Below are 20333 nucleotides of genomic sequence, written 5' to 3'. Positions count from 1 at the left end.
CTCCCACTTAGATTTCTGATCAGTCAGGATCAGCCACTGAAGGATTTCATTTATTATGGCTAACCAATAAAGAATGTTAGTAGTTGTACTCAGTGACTGAATTACCTGTTGATTCTAAACTAAGTTTGCGTTGCGTTTGCCTTCACACAGCTTCTCAACTGTTTTCCAGAGATAGGTACAGCCCCACTCCCACCCCCATCCCCCAGCCAGGGGATAAATTTGGATGATCAAATCTGTGGTTTGTCATGGTAGTGACTTTCTAAGGACACATAGCTAATTGGGTAAAGAGATTTCTGGAGCTACAGGCCAGAAAGTCTGTCAAGATGAGAACAGCCCACCAGGGCCAAATGACCCATTGGTGCCATGTGACCTGCTGGTACATGGGGTAATATGGGATGCTGCCCTCTTCGGTATTTCATGCTGCAGGTGTTCAAATTCAGTTTGAACCAAAATGTGTACTTTGGTATTAAAGCCTAAGTTTTAACCAATAGCAATATTCCAGCACTGACATTATATTTCATAGCATAAAGCATCCTATGGTCTGTACAGTTCAGAATGAGTTCTCTGTATTTGATTTTTTCACAAGATTCAACTCAACTCCCATCTCCTTTGGAGCTCACCAACTATACTATAGCCTGTTCTCCTATGGCACGAACCCTGGGTATAAAATGTAAAATGTTATCAGGTTGATTGAATTCCCATGAATCCATTTCCTTTCACTTTCTTCTTTGTTCATCCACTGATGGCTTTTGGTTTTCTTTTTAAGTAGACATACACATACCACCTTTTACATTGTCTTTTACAGAGAGGCTCTATGGCTCACGTCTGGACAAACCACACCAGGCCAACAGGGCTCCATGTGGAGAGGTTTATTGGAATGGTAGAGACAAAGGTCAAGGGGTGAAGAGAGGTAGGAGAGAAAGAGAGGAGAAAAAGGGAAGAGAGGAGATACAAGTGGAAGAGAGCAGAAAGCATCTGTCTTTTATGTGAAATGTGGTGTAACTGTAACATGAAATGTATGCTGGAAATGGATGACCGTTGCCTTGACAACAGATGCTCAGGTGACCAGATGACATCATTGCTGGAGGCAAAAGCAGTTCCTGATACCAACATTTGGAAATTTATGTCACCAACTGGGACCCTCCTTTGTAACTGTAGCATACCTGTCAAAAATACTAGATCTAACCTTGCAGGGATGGCACCTTGTGTTTCTATCTTAGCAGCTGCTCAACTCCTTATTCAAGAATAAGAACACCTAACCTTTGGGTTGCCTATAATGGTCTTCTCCTCTTGGAGCCAATCCAAATTGCTATCATCCCTATATCTGTCATTCCTTCTACATATTATGTTCTCTTTGTCTGCTTCCTCTTTGACCAGACAAAAGATGATTGCAAAAAATGGTCAGACAAATATGGGGACTGCCCATATTGGTCATTCCAGATACATATGTTAGTATCAAGGACCAATCACTTCCGTCAGCAATGCAAGACCCTCTTCTTCTATATACCAGACCCATGGAATCCCAGGTAGAAAACAGGAGTTGTTGGTAAGCTCTAATGTAAAAACCAAGCAGGGTCTCCAGTGATTACTATCCACATCCAGAGAAATTTTGTCCAATTTCCCAAATTCTAGATATTGGAAAAATAGGAGAAATAATCAAACACTCCTCCAGGATCCTTACGTCCTTGACATCCCCCCTCACAAATGGTACTAACTTGTCATTTAGCCTTTTGATTCAGACCCTGACCTTGGTGTACCAACTCCTTATGGCACCCAACCTGGTCACTTTAAAGACTGCTAGCTACACAGTACCCCCCTGAAACTAATTTACAATTGCCAATTACAGCCTCTCTAGTGATACTGCCCAATGACATTACCTCAGCTTTTATCAGCTGCCCTGACTCCGATGCTGCCATCATCCCATACTTTTTTATATACCTCTTATTGGTTTGACAGTTTTATGACATCCAGGACATGTTCTGAAGGGAAACTCAGTTCCCTAGACTGCAATAGATCCACCATCCTTGATACCCCATCTCTGCTGCAGTGCCCTGCAGTCCAAAACACGTCAATTCTCTGTGGCACTGGTATATATCATCACCTACCTGCCAGCTGGTCAGGAAGAATTTGCACACTGGTGTTCCTTCCCTGAACTAGGAGTAATACATGGCAAAGATTCTCTACCAATTCCAGTTTTTGACATTCCTGTCCAGCATAAGAGGGCACTGCAAGTTGTGCCATTCCTGGTTGCTGCAGGAGTAGCTACAGGTGCTGGCACTGGAACAGCAGGACCGAAGACTTCTCTAACCCTATACAGGAAGTTCTTATCCTAGCTTGACAACGGTTTCCAAGGAATGTATGAAACCATGCTCATCATCCAGAAAAAGATCGATACGTTGGAAGCAGTTGTGCTTTAGAACTGACAGGGACTAGATGTCCTGACAGCTAAAGAAGGTGGTCTCTGTCTGTTTCTCCAGGAAGAATGCTGTTTCTATGTCAACAAATATGGGGCAGTAAGAAATACATTCCATCAGCTGCAATCAGACATCCAGAAATGCAGGGAACAGCATGAGGCCTCCAATTCCTGGGTTTTTCAAAACCCTACATGGAAATAGCATACTGCCCTTCTTAATTCCTCTTCTCCCCATTTTCCTGGACCTACTATTTCCTCCCTGCCTCATTAATCTTGTTTCCACATTCCTTCAAAGACAAATTCAAAATATTCTAACCAAAAAGCAAAACAGTTCCTTTTACACAACTATCAAGTGGGCCTGGATGGTGAAAGTCAGCTACATCCCAAAACTGATAATGCCCCTAGACAGCAGGGAGCAGTTTAAGAGGTCTAAAGCCCCTATTTCCCTTTTAGCATTGGCTTCCCCTGTTTCCCTTTTTTCTTCTCTCTATGATAAGAAAAAGGGAGGTATGTTATCATCAGAAGTGGTTTACAGATAGCCTCTGAATCCAGCAATGACATCATCCTTAGGTAACAAAGACCTGCTTGCTTCTGTTGCCACAGCAACCGCCACACTTTCAAGGCACATGTCTCACTCACATTAAAAGTACACATACACACACACTCACACACACACACACACACATACACACACACATATATATTCACACACACACACACACAAATGAGTATTTACAAACAGATAAGTAAGGTAGAGTACACTATTCTTTGTATTATTTTATACTATCATATGTATTTATAACTATGCTCACATAAAGAAAAACTATTATAAGTAACTAAACATCATTTACAAGATGGTAAGAAGTAATATGTATCTATATAAGCAATGGAAATGGAGAAAAGTACAAAATTACAGAGAGAAATTATCTCTTTTTAAATTGTTTTTAATGAGTTTTTAAATAACCATACTACTAACTTTCAATTTAAGTCCTTAGGAATTAAATTCCTAAAGCCAATTTAACATAACTGACATGGATAAATCCTACCTCATAGTAACTAGTACTTTTTTAAATAGGCAAAGACATATTTGTATCCATGAAAATACATTGTTTCAGGTAGCACAATTTAAATTTTCAATCTCCTTCTTCCTCTCCAGCCTGTCAACAGCCTTATTTTCAAATGTTTTCCTATTTTTCATCCTTTCCTTTTCACTTCCTCAGTCAGGTTCTTCCAATGAAATTTAGGTCTGATACACAGTATTCCTGCTTGGCATAATCTTCTGTGAATATGTGAGAGATATACTCCTTTCCATGGTCCTTCCTCTTATGTTCATTAATGGACCTGGTGAAATTCAATAAAAACACACTAAGAAGTGAAATAAATGGTATAGTGACTTGTTTTCATATAAATCAAGGATGTAATTACAAAATATTAATTTTAAATTAATATTCTAAATAACAATTTTGTGTTACAACAAATAAAAGCAGTTTTTCAAAAAACAAAACAAAACAAACAAACAAAAAGCAAAAACAGGGTATGTTGCAAAACACAGCAGGTGAGCCCTTAACTATGACATTTAGGAAGCAGATTTTGTTCTGAAAATATTTCCGCCTATATTAATGGAACCAAGATCATACATGGTTCAGAACCAAGAAGTATACCTTTTGAGTGTGCACAGTATTGTAATATGTATTGACAATAGGTCAATATTACTTCCTGAAAACTATTTGAGCCAATATAAAGGTAGGGGAAGAAAAGTATGAAAAGGGCGGCCACCACATTCTCAAAGTTGAAAAGGTAAGATATTCCAAAAACAGTTAGAAAACATTTACTGGGAGTCTAATCCTGATGCTGAAACGAAACCAGAAAAGAAAGTCATACACCAATATCTCTGATGACCATAGGTGCACAAGGCATTAATAAAATACGTGTAAACCAAATGCAGTAACACAGATTTCCGATTAGGCGTAAGGCAACTTCATCCCAGAGATGGAAGAAAGTGTCAATACATGAGAATTAGCATAATCTACCACATAAGTACACATACCACCCTATTGCATACATAAAAGACCTTTGATAAAATACAGCCTCCATTTGTGAGGAAAGTCTTGTAGAGAATAGGGATACAAGGGATTTATCTCAACTTGATAAAGGCAATATACAGCAAAAGTCATCCAAAAGAGAGAAGAATTCAAAGTACTTGTGTTGGAATCAGGACCAAGACAAGGATGTTCCCTCTTCTCACTTCTCAACATCCTTCTTACAGTTTTAGGTCAAGCAATTAAACAAGTCAAGGTAATGAAGCAAATACAAATGAGAAGGGAAGAAATCAATATATGTTTATTTTCAGGTTTTAAGATTCTATACATAAAAACTAAATCATAAAAAAAAAACTCCTAGAGCTGATAAATGTTGATAAAAGTTGAAAAACACAGAGTTAAAGCACAGGAATCATTATCCTTTTTATATACAAAGACAAACACAGAAAGCAAGGGGACAATACTATTCTCAATAAACTAAAACAAAACAAAACAACAAAATACTTGAAATAAATATGACAAAGGAATGTGTGCCATGAAAACTGTAAAACACTAAAGAAATTCACTGAACATATTCCTGCTTAAGAAACAGCTACAGGTGTTTCTTGCCCTCTTGCTAAGAGCAGAAGAATAAATAATACTCTGTTAGTACTCAGTGGCTTCTGGGATTTTCTTAACATTCACATCACCACAGAGAACCACAAACAAATAAGAAACCTCTTAAGTTATTGAGAAGCAAATCCCAAGCTCCATGCATTTTTCATGTAAATGAAATAAACTATTTATCAACTTTAAAATGGAGATAGGATGTAGTATGCACCGTCCTCCCCCCCCCGCATCCCCTCCCCCATTACCATAGTCCTGTGGGTGCGACCTCAGTGTGACAGCTCCAAGGACTATGTGTCCTGAGAGCTGTGTGTCCTGAGGACTTGATGCTTTTATGGAGTTCTGCTCTGTTCACTGCCAGCATGTTCCTCATAATCTAAGAATTATGGGAAAACTTCAAGGTGCCTCAAATCACTCACTGGCCAACATCTCTGGCACTAACAATTGATTTCTTATACACATTTTTGCCCTCAGCTTCCTGATGAGATTTATTAAGAATTGTTCTTGAGTAGATACTCATTCTGAGGATTTAAAGTAGATATGACTGATTTTTAAAATAAGTGGTTAGATCTGTGAGTCTTTTAAGAATACTTTTTAAGGATAAATAATGAAATAATTACTCCTGTCTTTGTCTAGAAGAAAACTAAAACAATTACCTTGCGATTTAATGATGCTTCAAAGACTTGGCTGGGACATATAAGTGATGGAACAAAGAATAAAGCACAAGGGTTAGGGCATCCATCAACTATGTGTATCTGTTAAGGCTTGTGTATGATGGGCTGGAACACTGTTCCTTCTACCATCAACTCTGTGTGTGCCTGTGAGTGTGTGAGTGTGTGTGTGTGTGTGTGTGTGTGTGTGTGTGTGTGTGTGTGAATTTTCTCTCTTCCCTGGTCTTTCTCACTGACCCCAAGGAGTTAAGAGTTCATAGGTTTTTCGCTGATCATAGAGAGTGCCAACCCCCCAGTAACTTAAGCTTTGCTCCCTCAGAAAACTGTCTGTTGAGTAACATCTCTAGTCGCTGGCTGCCTGTTGCAGCATCCCCATAGGTGTCTGGATCCACCCCCATCAGTAACTTTAAGCACTGACGCCCATCGGAAGGCTCCCTGCTTCATTTTACCCACCACACAGATGCCAACAGTGGTCATCAGCAATGGTAGAAAATCGTTTACTTTTAATTTATAAGGAAATCGAGTTTCAGCTTAATTTTCTGTGTGTTTTCTTGAATGTATGTGACTGTGTCTGTGAAAAGACAGACTGTCCAGAAGGACAGTTATGAACAGTTGTGTGGCGAGTTTTGCTTATTTGTAAAGACTGACTAATAAGGCCCCGCCAATGCCATTCAAATAAAAAAAGAAAAAGAAAAAGACAAATGTAGCTTTCAATTTCTTACCATTTTATACCGGATGGAAGATAAACATGACAATGCCTATTCTTCTTCTTCTTCTTCTTCTTCTTATTATTATTATTATTATTATTATTATTATTTTGGGTTTCACTGGAGGATCACTAGGGACTATTATGTTATTTAAACTTCTTTACATGGTAGTATAGATGAAGGACTCAGACTAAAATATTTCCTTTGTAATATATATTTCATAAGTGGAAATTGTAGAACTGACTTGTGAGGCTTTATCTTTCTAAAAATATAAAAAAAAATCAACTATCCATTAAGAAATAGAACTCACTTAGTTTCTCCTTACCTGCCTTTATAACCACAAGAAGCAATTTCATCTCTTGAAAAAAACAGAATCAATTCAATTTCTTTGTGTAGAATCGGGATTCTTACTCACTGATGAATCTGATATTAGGTCTGCATTAAAATAAGATTTAATCAGTATGTTAAAATATATTTTCCTTAAATTTTATTAAGGAAATATGGTTTCTATTATTTTCAGGTGCAAATATTTAGGTTCCAAACACCTGCACGAATGGCCATTATTTCTATACTTAGTACAAAGACTAGTAAAATTGTTTTTTTATTCTTCAGCAGTGTTCAGAAAAAAACGCGTCACACTAAACTCACGGTATCATGTTTTTTTTTTCAAGTATCACAATGTTTATTGATAGATACAAGTATATAAAATATAAAATCAGGGCATGAACATGACTTGATAAATTAAGTAGACTTAATTTCAATACTATAATAAGAGGGACCAATTCAAATTCTCACCATTTGTTTCACACCCACAAAAACCACTTCAAGGGCATTAATGATCTCTCAAACTGATCAGTTTTGTGCAAGTAAACCATGTTTCTTTTAAAAAGACTTGTGCACTTGCCCAGGCTCAAGGATATTAAAATCTAGCACATAATGCCCATTACTAGAGGTAGAAATACAGGCAATATACTATTACGGCAACAACCATCAATTACAGTTAAGAATTTTTCTGTAACAACCAAATGGATAATCAAATATTGCAACAACTCAAGTATTACTGATCAAAGTGCATCTCCACAGTATTCAGTGTTGCTATTCAGTTTTCTAACTTAAAACAGCCTATGGTAACTGGCAGCAAAGAAGGTCCTTGCAATAGACTGCCTCTGCTTGAGAGCTTAGGATGTAATTATTGCATGTTGCTAATATTCTATCTAAACATTATGGATACTCCTAAAGTATTTGATGGTAGACTATGATTAAGACATCATACTACAAAAACCTTATGCAGAAGGAAACCTTACTGACATGCTTCTGCTTTAAATATTGTGAAAAACGTTACAGCGGAATGAATTTTCGCAGTGGTTAGGTCAAATGCAGTTACATCATAGCAACAGTATGTTTTGCACAATTTAAGGCTTTGGCTGGTTCTTTAGTCAGCTTCTTCCTCTGATTCTTCTTCTTCAGCAGTTTCTAGCCAAGTTAGCCACTGATTCACCTGGAACAAAGCCTTGCCTTTTCCTGGAAACTCTTGAGTTATGTCTTCCTTCCAAGCTAAGAAAGCTTCCTCTTCAATAATTTCCATGTCATAGAAATGAACAAAAAATCGAAGTAACATGCCTTTTGGGAATCTGCTGTTGTAACAGTGCACCTGCAAAGCATACAGGGCACTGACCTGTAGATCCACATGATTATGAAGAAACTTCTGCATCACTGGCTTAAAAGAGAGCAGCAGCTGTTTTTCCTGCTCTAACTGTTCTTTGGAAGGAGCAGAGGAAGAATCTGTTTCATCGCTGGGTGGGCTAACTTCACTAGAAATGTACTGTAAGAAGCTGGTCATTAAGATGTTCACAAATCCTTTATCTACATGAAGTTTGGGAGAGATGTTATCTTTTATCCATTTATATATAGTTTGAGGGGATGGATCCAGCTTAATTTGCTTCAATAGTTCCTTCTCCAATTTAAGGAGTGGGAATAAGAAACTCAGTCCCTTTCCTTCCAAAATCTCCAACATTCGATCCTTATTCTGATCAATTTCTGGCAGCATTTTCTGCATATTGACCTTGCTTTGTTGAAAAAGTTCGGTTAACCATTCTTGGTCTTGTAAGTTAGCTAATTGTTGAAGACAAAGTAAGAAGAGAGGGAAGTGGGTGCCACTCTCCAGTGGTTGAGCTAGTTCTGAAATGCTCACCAACTCTGAAATTATAGCACGAGCCGCAAACTGTGCCAAGTAAGATTTCACCAAGGGGATGTCAACCTCCAGTTTGGGGCACTGCTCCAATACATTCAGGAAAGCCTGCATAAAGTTGTCACTTGTGGCTATCCCTTCCTGTTTGAGTAAACTGATCAAAGAGCTTGCTTTTTCTTTATCTTCATCACTTCTATCAAGTGACAGGATGATCACTTTGCTTAACATCTCAGGAAGAAAGTGTTTTGGAGCTCTCATTTCTCTCACACCACTGACAGCGTCGTTGGCATTTCCACTGTTCAGATACTCAGTTACAACAGCTTCGGTCAGTTTAAGTAGTTCTTCCTTTGATGGTGGTGGCTTTTTGCTAGTCTTGGCAGGCTTTTCCTGAATAAGTGGTGGATTAGTTTTGAGACCAAGTTGAGGTGTCTGTCCCAGAGGTGGTGTTTGAGTGCGTGGTGGCTGTGCACTGGGAGGAATCATAGTTATCTGGGGCTGAAGCTTTGGCACCTGATTTTTATTCATTAGAAACGACTGAGCAGGCCTCAAACTAATCTCATCTGCATTAAGCTGTCCTTTCTTAGAAAACCGAGGTGGCATATCCTTCGACTGTCCTTGCAGCTGGGATAAGAGTCCCTGACTCTGGTTATGGTAGAGCTGGCTTAGCCCCTGGCTTTTCATAAACTTGCCCCCCATCTCTCCAAACTGCGATTGCGTGGGAGGCATGATGTGTCCCCCATGGCCATTGAAGAGCTGATTTGAACGATGACGTCCCATTGTGGGTGAAAATCTATCCTGGATAACTCCTGGACCAGTACCAATTCCACAACCTGGCATTTGTCCAAACATATCAGCGAGTCCCCCAAGTGGGTCCCTATCCATTTTCATCCTTGGCGGCATGAACGGTCCCTCCAGGAAGAAGTCATTCCTCCCTTGAGCCATAGGCGCAGGAATAAACACTCCTAGATCTTTTACTGCATCTTGACGGATTTGATTGATCGTCTTTGGTCCATTGTCAAGAAAAGCCTTGCGAGGAACCCAATGGTGCTCTCGCAACTCTACGGTATCCTGCAGTAGGAAACGAATCCTGGCTGGCAATTCCTTACTTAACATTAAGGAACACATTCTGGCAAAGTACTGATCCATTAAGGACTTGGCTCGTTCATGGTCTAATCGAGGTCCCACTGTCCTCATTATCTGACAGAGGCACTCCAAATCCTCTCCCATATCTTTGAGTTGGACTCTCTTCTTCTTTTCCAAAAGTGTTTTGATGCACTTATGAAGGATAGATTCATGAATAAGATCAAGCTTGCCAAGTTCTCCAATGAATTTGATGTTCCCCAGCATCTTGATCTTAGCAATGGCTCTCTGTTCCTCCTCCTCAGGGAGGAGGGGATTTTCACGCTTATCATAGACATCAACATTTCTGGTTCGGTTTTCAAATTCATCTTGCAATTTGGAAATCAAGAGGCGTCTGAATGTTGTGCTTTGCTTCTGTCCTGGTTGACCCTCTGCTGCTGGGCCATCAAAGTTTGGTGCATCTTCTGCCAATCGCAGACATAGCTGAGCATGCAGTGAGCTATACTTTGGCTCTTCTAGGGCTTTGTCCACAAACAGCAGTATGACCCCTTTAAGGATGAGTTTAGACTCTACACCCACATTGAGGAGCTCAAGGCATAGCTTGTCAAACTTTTCAGGAGTAAGCTTATTTAGTATGCCTCTTACTTTCCTGAAGATTGCATCATGTCGTTCTTTTTCATTTGCGGAGTTGTTTGCTGCGGAGTTGTCATCTCATCTAGTGCTTCCTGCAGGAATCCATTTCTGAGCGTTTTGCCCTGGGGTTTTCCCCAGGAACTCGCTGTTGCCAGCAGTCTTGGGATAGTGCTGAGGTGCACCCCTACTTCCTCCTCAGCCCGAAGAAGCACCCCCTTCTGCAATCGCACTCTCCACTTTGGCGGCTTGACAACAAAGAATCTTCAAAAGAATAATATTAATGGATGGGGTGGGGAGGGGAGGGGATGGTAGAAATGAAAAGCCTTCACCAAGAACTCAGCAGCTGCTACCTCAGCTGCCTCCTCTGGATCCGGTCGTCGGGGACGGGGAAGGGAGGGGGAAGGAGAACGGAAAACAAAAAAGGGGGAGGGAAGGGGGAGGAAGGAGACAGGGACGGCTTGAAACTCAGCTCAGAGGAGAAGCTGCTGCAGCCACCACCTGGTACCCGCCTCCACCTCCATAGAGCTCCAGCTCGCTGCTGGCCACGGTATCATGTTTTAATAAATGTAATCCATTCTGTTACCTTGTCAGACAGTCCCTGGGGTAGGCAAGGGTGAAAGAGGTAAGGAGGATGAAGTCCACCTCCTTGCTTAGGAGAACTATGCAGCTCACTATAATAGAAAAAACAGAAAAGAAGTTTCTTGGAATGGTTATTTTTTCTTTCCTAAAAGAACTTTCTATAGAACTTACAGCTAATATGTTAAAGAAATTTCAAGTTTCTGCCAGCCATTTGATTAAACAAAAACTTACTAATCATTTTTAGAAAGTTTGGTTTCCTGTTTCCCATAATCAGAAACTAAGTCAGTGTAGCTTGATGATCTCATCTATACACTACATCCATACACACATGCGTGCACGCGCGCGCGCGCACACACACACACACACACACACAAATATATGCACATTATATAAACATTTTTATATACTATAATGACACTTTATCTTAAACATTAAAGTTTTTCTTTTACGCACAGGTAAAAACAGTCTAACAGCATTATTTTCTACTTGTCATGAAACAAGTGGACCTTCAACTAAAAAACCTGGGCTCAATTTTTGTCAGTAGTAACTGCTTTACAAAACATAATTCCAGTATCGATAGAAAAACAGCTTACCAGCATTTGTAATATCCAGACCAAATTTGCAATCTCACCCAGATGTATAAATGTGCCTGGCACCTGAACCATAATGAAGTCCATTAATAATGGATAAGTATATTAAAGAAATTGGTCATTGTCTCTGGATAATACATGGTTAAGTATGATGTGTGTTTTTATAGAACTTTTTCTGCTACAAACAACACTGTTAGTAAAGCAAGACCCAAACCTATCACTTTAGCTAATTTCAGACAAAGCTATTCTGTGTACACTGCAGTAGCACATAGTTAAAAATACTACTCACTGCCTCTTTTTCACAAATATTGAAACACCTCAATGCTCTATGAAAAACAGCAAAGTTATTGCACCACCAGAAATACACAGTACAATATCTAACTTCATTTCAGTAGAGCATGAGACTTAATCTCTGGGTCAAAGGCACCAAGTATAAAAGGAATTAAACACTCTAACTAGTCCAAATAAAAGACACACAATCCAGGTACTTTATTTACAAGTCATAAGCCTAATTGGGCAGGTTTACAGCTATACTAACCTATTTCCATGCCATAATGTCCCTTGTTACTTGCTGTTTTTCCAGGCCATATGCTCAGGGTCCATCTCCTCACATGATGGCTTCCTCCTCCCTTGGTCTCCTCTCTCTTGAGACCCTCCAATCCATCCTCAATCCCACCTTTCTTCTTCTATTGCCTAATCACAGACTCTATCCATTTTTGATGAGTTAAACTAAGAAGCAAACTTTACAAAGCATCACTTGGGGTACTTGAGGATCTGCTCCTCAGGGCTTCCAGATCTTGGGAGCCAGTATGTAGGGAGCATTTAAATACAAGCAGCACCACACCAACCCCACCAATAACTTTTCCTTATCTGACCAATAACCATCAACATCTTTACCTAATACGCAGCCCATACAGATATTTTCGTATCCTAGCACCCATAGCTATGGCTTCTGGTAAAATGTAAGTACATGTCACATTCTTACAAACTCAAGAGAAACTGAGCAAATCATCCAGTGTTTTCACAACAGTCCACTATTTAATCTGCAAGAATTTAAGGGTCATCAATAACAAACCAACAGAAAATGCCACTAAACAAAGACAACAGCCATGATATATTATATTCCAAAGTTACAACCATGAATTAAGCTTTAAAAGGAAGTTACATAACCTTTATATTTTAAAGACTTTAAAATAAGAGTCTCACTTGGAACTTATGCAAAGTTCATCTTTGAATACTGAGTGTGGGCCATGCACCCCCACTGCCCTGGCCTGAGAGGCAACACCAGAGTTCCTCTTCACTGGGCTAGCTGACCTGTTCCAAAGTGCAGCAGAATACATGGGCCTCTCCACAAACAGAGTGAGCTACTCTATGTGAGATTTGTGGAAATGCAAAGATACACGGTCTTCACTGGAGGGCAAACTAGACAAGCACATGGCGAAAGGATGTGGAGGAATAGTTGGAGAAATCAAAGACCAGGACACAAGATAGTGAAAGAGAAATCGCTGAGAGACAGTCTGTGACTAATAGAATTTAAATTGTTGCTCCTGTAGAATGAAAAGTAAAGTTGCTACCAGGATAGAAAACATCTGCATCCTCGGAATCCAGGAAGGGTTTGTAAAAGGCCCGAAACATGTGCAGAGATTAAATAGCTCTAAACAGAATCATCAAAGAGATGATTCAGGAAATAGCACACAAAGGAAGTCACAGATGGATCAAATGCTCTGGTTACATTGGCCTAATTTCTTAATATAAGGAACAAGAAATCAGTTTCCAAAAAACACGAAAGATGCTTCATCTAACAATACAAGTCAATATTAGACTTAATTTTTATAGAGCTAATGTGTAGAAGTCAAAAATACTAACTTCTTAAATGACTCTTACTACGTTTAATTTTTGTGCAATGTCTAATAATGACTCAGAGAATGTGATATTGGAAAAAAGTAGAAGAAAGGCATTGGAAAAGGAGTTTTAGGCACAGGTTTGGCTGTAAATTTAGTAAAAGACAATCTAGTCCTTCTATATCTAGCAAATACTTTTACAGGCTCCAAATGGGTCAAAGACCTTAAGATACAAAAATGAATGTCATAAAGTTAAAACAAGAATATAGTATCAAGGTATTATGACCACTTTTTTAAAGGAAAAGAATATTTCATTTTGTGCAACTTAAACATTTCCTCTAATATTTGACTTCTGGTGGCCCATCCAAAAGAAATGAAAAAGATATGAATTATAAAAGGATGTTAAATATTTTGAAAATCCAGTGGCTAATAAGATGCAGCTAATTAAGTAAGCAAAGAAAATATTCTGCTGCCAAACCATGCTTGGCCAGCCAGTGAGGGAAAGCAAGACAAAAGAAGATTAGTTTCCTGTTACTTTCAAAGAACAAGCACCTACCCAGGTCAAAATCTAGATGCAGACTACTAAAACAAGCAGCTGACTTGGAGTCTACCCACCAGACTGAGCGACAAAGGAACTTAGAAACACCACCAAACATGCACAACACTTTTTTTTCCCTCATTTTGACAGATGATCACTAAGTATTTTCTTAGTGTTCAGCATGGGGCACGTACCGTGTACTTCCTTCAGTTACACATCCCTTGCTTTCTAGAACTTAAATTGTTATCTATTTAATAATACAAAGTAGGAAATTCAGAAAGAAAAAGCAACATGGTACACAAGTATGCTGAAGAAACTGACCACAAGCAATGAAACAAAGACTCAACAAGCTCAGGAAGTTATCCCAAGATCTACTGACACAAATCACTAATCTCAAAATTTTCTGAAAACATTTAACAGCTAATAAGAACCCTAAAAAACTTGAAAAACTGATACACATATGAATTATAAATGTGCGTCTACAATCACCCTTCCTAGTGCACCGTGTAAGCAGATGATGGCAACTAAGAAAGACTAATTTCAGAAAAGAAATCCAGATGACCAGATTCTGTTTTGCCTCAACAGGGTCGTTTCGAAAATAACCATTGTTTTTTTTTTTTTTAAATCTGACAAAAACAGGAAACAGAAGAAACTGGGATAGAACCAAAGTCTAGAACCTTTCTACTGTGCTATATGTCTTTCTTCTCATTAATGTGTTCCTATAACAATGATTTTTTTTTTTAATATTTGTGGTTTTACAATTTATTCTACAAGGAAACCAATGGGAAAGACTTGCCAATTTCTTTGGAACTATAATGCAGGGTAGTAAAACAAATGAAGATCTTGTGATTGTAAAGAGACTAATTTTCCAAGACAGTTAGGGAAATATTTTTTCTAAGAAACCAACTCACTCAAATGAGGCACATAGACTCTGGTTACAAGTGGTTGTGTCCTTCCTTGAGTCGGGGTTCCCTGCTCTGTAGCCTTCCCTTGAAAGTTCTGTTCTCTTGGTGTCATCTCCTGAAAGCCGAGGTTAGGTACCATGGTGTCTGCTTTTAAGTTCTAAAAAATACTGAAAAACATAGACTTCAGTGTCTGCACAGTGACATAAGCCACATCACTAATAGCTCATCTAGTTAATATGAAAAAATCATGCTTTCACTCCCAACCTAAGTTGGGATTGAGTTCCAGGTGAACATCATCCTCCAGTTCCAGAAACCAAAACTATACACTGGTCATTGCTCAGATTTAGATTTTGTTTGGATTCATGTTGTCACTTGTAGAAGTTTGGACCTGGTTCTTCCTCCCAGCCCCATGCTTCCAGAAATAAGACAGAGACTCAAAATATATTAACAAATACCTTGGCCATAGAGCTAGACTCTTCTCTGACAAATTCTAACCTGCTTACTTATCCCCGCCAGCGGGGACCCAGTTATTCAGGGTCCCGAAGAGGCTTTCTACCTGTGGGCCAAAATGGGGGTGAAGAGAAGAAGGAGACCAAGCAAAAGTTCTGTTGTCAAGGTCTCGTTTATTGGGATGAACATTACAGCTTTTAAGGCTTTCAGGTAGGGGGAGTGACCTTTGTGAAATATGAAGGAGGGGGGGAGATGAGGGTATAGGCAGTGATAGCTGCAGGCAAAGAGGTCAGGCGGTAGACGATGAGGTCAGGCGGTGGAGACACTGGGTGTTGATTCAGGAGGTAACAGGTATCTGCTAAGGGAGCTGAGGCATCCCTTGAATGTTATCTTCCTGTGCCGTAAATTCATGGGAGAGGCTTTCATTCAACAATCTTAAGACTTAATGCAGTCATCTTAGGGGTGAGTCTCTGTGGCCAAACAGCCCAGAGTTACCTAGTCACTTTGAACCATGCAGTCAAAAAGCAGCTAGGCCCAAATCCAATATGGCTCCGTGCATCTCCCCCATTTTTCTTTTAAAAAAACCATTAGGTGGAAATAGTGGTCTGAGAGAGATCAGACATGCCTCACAGAGTGCCCAGCCCGGCCATGGTGAGCCACTCTTGCAGTTAGGACTGCACCCCAATGGCTAGGAATGAACTTATGCTGTAACACACCATTCTGGGCTATACGTGTGTGTTATTGGGGGAGAAACTGGGCAGAGGAGCTTTTGACCGGCCCGCACGTTTAAACGGGGTGTAGCCACCTCTGTCTTAGGATCGACCTCTCAAACCCCAGCCTCTCTGTCATAGGACCACCTTGTCGCCCTCAACGCTCCATGTCTAGATTGGTCAAGGGTCAGAGGAAGTTGCCCGTCACTGAGGAAAGCTACATTGTATCATCTTCTCATTCCTCTTACTTGATTGAGCCCAGGGGCAAAGGAGCAGGAGCCAGATGGCATTAATATAAAAGATTGTGGAAATTGAGCCTCTCCCGATAAGTAGTGGGCACCTCATCTGGTTCTCCTCAGCTGCTATGGCCATACCACCAAGGACCTAGTCAAGCCTCTCCTGTAATAAAATTTAGAATTCCCAATTGTTAGCAACTACTCCAGAAAGTTCACCCACTGTGCTTGCCTAACAATAGATTGGGGGAGGGTAGCTCCAGACACTGCAGACACAATGGCTGCAGCAGTAATGGCTGCTACAATAGCAGCAGAAATGCCAAGGTCTTTCCCAGTTCAGTTCAGGATCGGTCATTCTTCTCTGGAACAACCAGCAGGCAATGGAACGATGTCTGAGATCTGCAAAACCAGGGCAGAGTTCCCCAGTCCACAGCAGCTTCCACCAAGCAACAGTGCACAGAGGGTCGGAGCGCAGGCTGTGGTGGGACGGGACACAATGACTGCAGCAACGCCAGAATTTCTGTGATGACAAAAGATGAGTGGGAATCCTCCATATTCCTCCAAGGACACAGGAATGACTCCAGGGACCCGAACCAGGAGAGCTGAATCTTCATGCTCCCAGGATCAGTAAGTCTCACCAGCCACTCGGGCAGCTGGCACACTCCTGTAGCATCCTGTAGAAAAAACACAAAGATTCCCTCTTCCCCATATAAAATATCTGAACAGGATCATGCCAATATGTGGATCTTTCTATTTCACCTTGGCAGAAGTATGCTTAGTTGTAGGGTGCCATAAACTCAGAGTGTTTCTTGGCATCCAAATTTTAAAATTGAAATAAAAGGAGCATATTTTAGCATACAGGGATAACTCCCCCTTTTTATTTACTAAAATATTGTTAAAATATTATTTATTAAGATAAGTCCTTGAGGATTAAATTGAGGACTCTGAGCACTTGTATTTATAAATTGACTTTTATACCAAATTATTGTCTCCAGCATTACTGTTTTGGATATATAAAGAATGAGATTTTTTGACTAACTGTTCCTATGTAAGGCCTATAATCTGTCTGGTATCATTGTCCTCCCTTGTTAAGGGGTCTAGGCAATCCAGTCTGAGCTCTTAAATGGCCTATAAAGGAACAGTACTTAGTGCTCTTAACCACTAAGCCATCTCTCCAGCCCCTCACCAGCTTTATTTACCTAAACATAAGAATTAATTAGAGATGCCAAATCCTATAAATACTGTACTAGAAATCCCTGAGCCGGCAAGGTGAGGCTGGGAGTTGAAATTAAGCAAATGGAGTCTTCCTCTATTTGTGAGGGAGTGTTATCAACTCCATTATCATTTTCAAAGAGCTGGGTCTATGGTTTTGTTTAGTTGTCTGAGCCAGAGCACTGAAAGGACAGTGAGTTGTCAGACAGTCACACTGAAATCACTCACTGATTTTATGTAGAAAACCTGCCTTTAATAAAGCATTAAGTAATTGAAATCAATTGTAAACCACAAGCAGCACATTGGCTATCAGTATATGAATTGAAAGCTTGTTTTTTTTTTTAACATTATAAAAACAGTGGCTAAAGCCAGGAATTTAATAATCTGTGCTGAAGCAGCAGAAACTCAAGAGAATAAACAAGTGATCCAATCATACATGTAGCCTTTTCATTAGATGAACCACCTCTAACCCTAAACCTATAAATATAGGAAGCTCATTTCCTATGGGTTGCATGTACAAATTTATAGGAAATACAAAAGCATGTAAAGAGTAAAATTATCAATTTTGCCTGAAAAATTTGTATATGTAATAGGCCAAATATAAGTATTTTGTAATAACCAATTAACTGTTGTTTGGCTTTTTAAAATACTTCCATGACTGTAGCCTACAATTCTGTATTAACACAACTGAAGCTTTATCTCCAATAAGGATAACAAACAAAGACCTAAGTCCTCTGGTAAGGTGAGGTACATAGCCAACTAACATATCCTTAGTAGCTTAAAATTAGTTTTAAATACTCTTTTCTGGAGTAGTCTAACAGCTACTCCCCAAATATTAAAGCTCATTTAGAGAGCAAAAGTTTGTAGTAAAAATTTCTATATACACTTAAAGATTTAAAGTTCTAACTTCTTACATTGAAGAAGCGACAAAATTACATAATATAAGGCTATTAGCCATTCTTTTGTAAAATTTTTAATGATATCACTTTGTGGGCTCTCTAAAATTATAAGCAAGCTCACGAAATGAAAACTCACAATGGCCAGGACGTAAACAAATTGTATAAAATCAGTCCTCTAAATCTATCTTGAAATGGCAGTTGGAGTAAGCAAACTGGCTGTAATGCTCTCACAAGTTCTAAAACCTCATCAATCTTTCGTAAGTCTTGTAACAATCTCTACCTGTTTGATTTTTTTTTTCTTTTTTTTTTTCTTCCTGTCAAGCCAGAAGAGGAAAAGGCCTCTGGTTTCTTTATGGACCAAACTATATATCTAAAGTACAGCACTTAGCAGGTATCTGCTAAGCACAGTGGGGAACCCTGGCTGAGACTTCGGTAACAAAGGGCCTGAATAAATTAGGGAAATAACCAGGAAGGCCAGCCTAATTCTGACTCAGGTGAGAAGTACCTGGCCAGACTGCCAGTTGGGAACAAAAAGCTTCCACATGCAAGGGCAGGGCTCAGCAGGGGTCAAACCTTGTTGGAGACCCAGAAGCGTCTTGTTGTGGCTGAAAACATTCCATGAATGTAAACTTCTTGTGAGGTAAATTACAGGGAGAGGTTTTTGATCCTACAATCTAAGGCTAAGGCCAAACAGTGACAAGGCAACCAGGCCCATGTCACATGTTATCTAGAATGACTTCATCTAAATTATAATTTTAAGCCAACTTTCTGTTACCAATGTTACACCTTTTTAACCATATCTAATAACTTAAAAGCCAATAGTACATAACCAAGGCATGTAGAGCATATTTATACATTTAAAACCAATCAGAAACAAAATTGAAGTGGCTATACATGTCCAGCAGACTTAGGCTTCTAGCTACAGATGTAGGTTCCAAAAGCCAATTGAAACTGTTTTTTATTTATTGTTCTCTTCTTGAAACGAGGTAAAACCAAGTCAAGGTGTGAACGACTGGCAGATAAAGTTTTTACCATTTTTTCTTTTGAACACGAAACATAAAACATTTAAACAACGAGAAACAAAAATCACAGACATAAACTGACAGACATGAATAGCTTGGTGCACTAAGGACACACAATAGACATAGAGGGAAAAAACTAGATGGTGTCCCACCCAAAGGGACCCACATATCCTACCTATGGAACCCAGAACCAGAAATAAGCATTTCTCCAATAGGAGCCAGCAGAGAGGCAGGGCATCTCCTGCCTTTCTTCTGTTCCCAGGAGAGCCCCGAAAAGTTTTTCTATTTCTCCAAAGCATCCGTGGAGAGTCCGGGAGGACTGTTTTTCCCAAACCCATTCTCTCTCATGTCTAGGGTGTAAACTATCTCTAGTCAGGTTCCAAAGACTAAAATATAACTCTAAAAGAAAGCATATGCAAAAACACTTTACCATTACCTTGTCCCTTTTTTATTACAAGTTTTACTTAAGCTAGCCCCACACTGCTTAAAATTAACCAGGGACACCTTTCATCAATAAAACAAAAAAACTTGATTAAATCCTTTTTCTTAACTCTTAATCCTCTCTCCCTGAGTGAGCGCTTGATCTCTCCTATGAAACAAGCCTCCTAAATCCATACCTTCCCCATGGCAATTAGACGACAATTATTCGACCGGTCCTTACCTCCCTCTCCAGCAATGCACTAGCAATGCGGCCTGAAGAGTCCTTGATTCCTGCTGCAGCTCTCTTATCTCCGTCGTCCTGTAGTCGGCCTCGCTTCCGGGTCCCTGTTCGGGCGCCACTTTTCCCCGCCAGTGGGGACCCAGTTATTCAGGGTCCCGAAGAGGCTTTCTACCTGTGGGCCAAAATGGGGGTGAAGAGAAGAAGGAGACCAAGCAAAAGTTCTGTTGTCAAGGTCTCGTTTATTGGGATGAACATTACAGCTTTTGAGGCTTTCAGGGAGGGGGAGTGACCTTTGTGAAATATGAAGGAGGGGGGAGATGAGGGTATAGGCAGTGATAGCTGGAGGCAAAGAGGTC

General features: G+C 39.8%; 1 protein-coding gene and 1 long non-coding RNA gene across 2 annotated transcripts in view; one reads left to right on the top strand and one right to left on the bottom strand.

The window, feature by feature from the left end:
- The window catches only part of LOC134485555 (uncharacterized), a 104870-nt gene that overhangs the window by 66847 nt on the left and 17690 nt on the right, over nucleotides 1-20333 (top strand). The window lies entirely within an intron of this gene.
- Eif4g2l1 (eukaryotic translation initiation factor 4, gamma 2 like 1) lies at nucleotides 7129-10539 on the bottom strand. Its single transcript, XM_017595372.3, has one exon. It carries the CDS (start codon nucleotides 9969-9971, stop codon nucleotides 7869-7871), a length of 2103 nt encoding a protein of 700 aa, XP_017450861.3. The 5' UTR covers nucleotides 9972-10539; the 3' UTR covers nucleotides 7129-7868.

Source organism: Rattus norvegicus, chromosome 2, assembly GCF_036323735.1.
Source record: "Rattus norvegicus strain BN/NHsdMcwi chromosome 2, GRCr8, whole genome shotgun sequence".
Taxonomy (NCBI): domain Eukaryota; kingdom Metazoa; phylum Chordata; class Mammalia; order Rodentia; family Muridae; genus Rattus; species Rattus norvegicus.
Note: the sequence above shows the minus strand (reverse complement) of the source record. Positions and strands in the feature narration are given on the sequence as shown.

Coding starts and splice junctions, on each gene's coding strand:
- Eif4g2l1 (XM_017595372.3), bottom strand. CDS start 9,971: ATGCTGGGGAACATCAAATTCATTGGAGAACTTGGCAAGCTTGATCTT.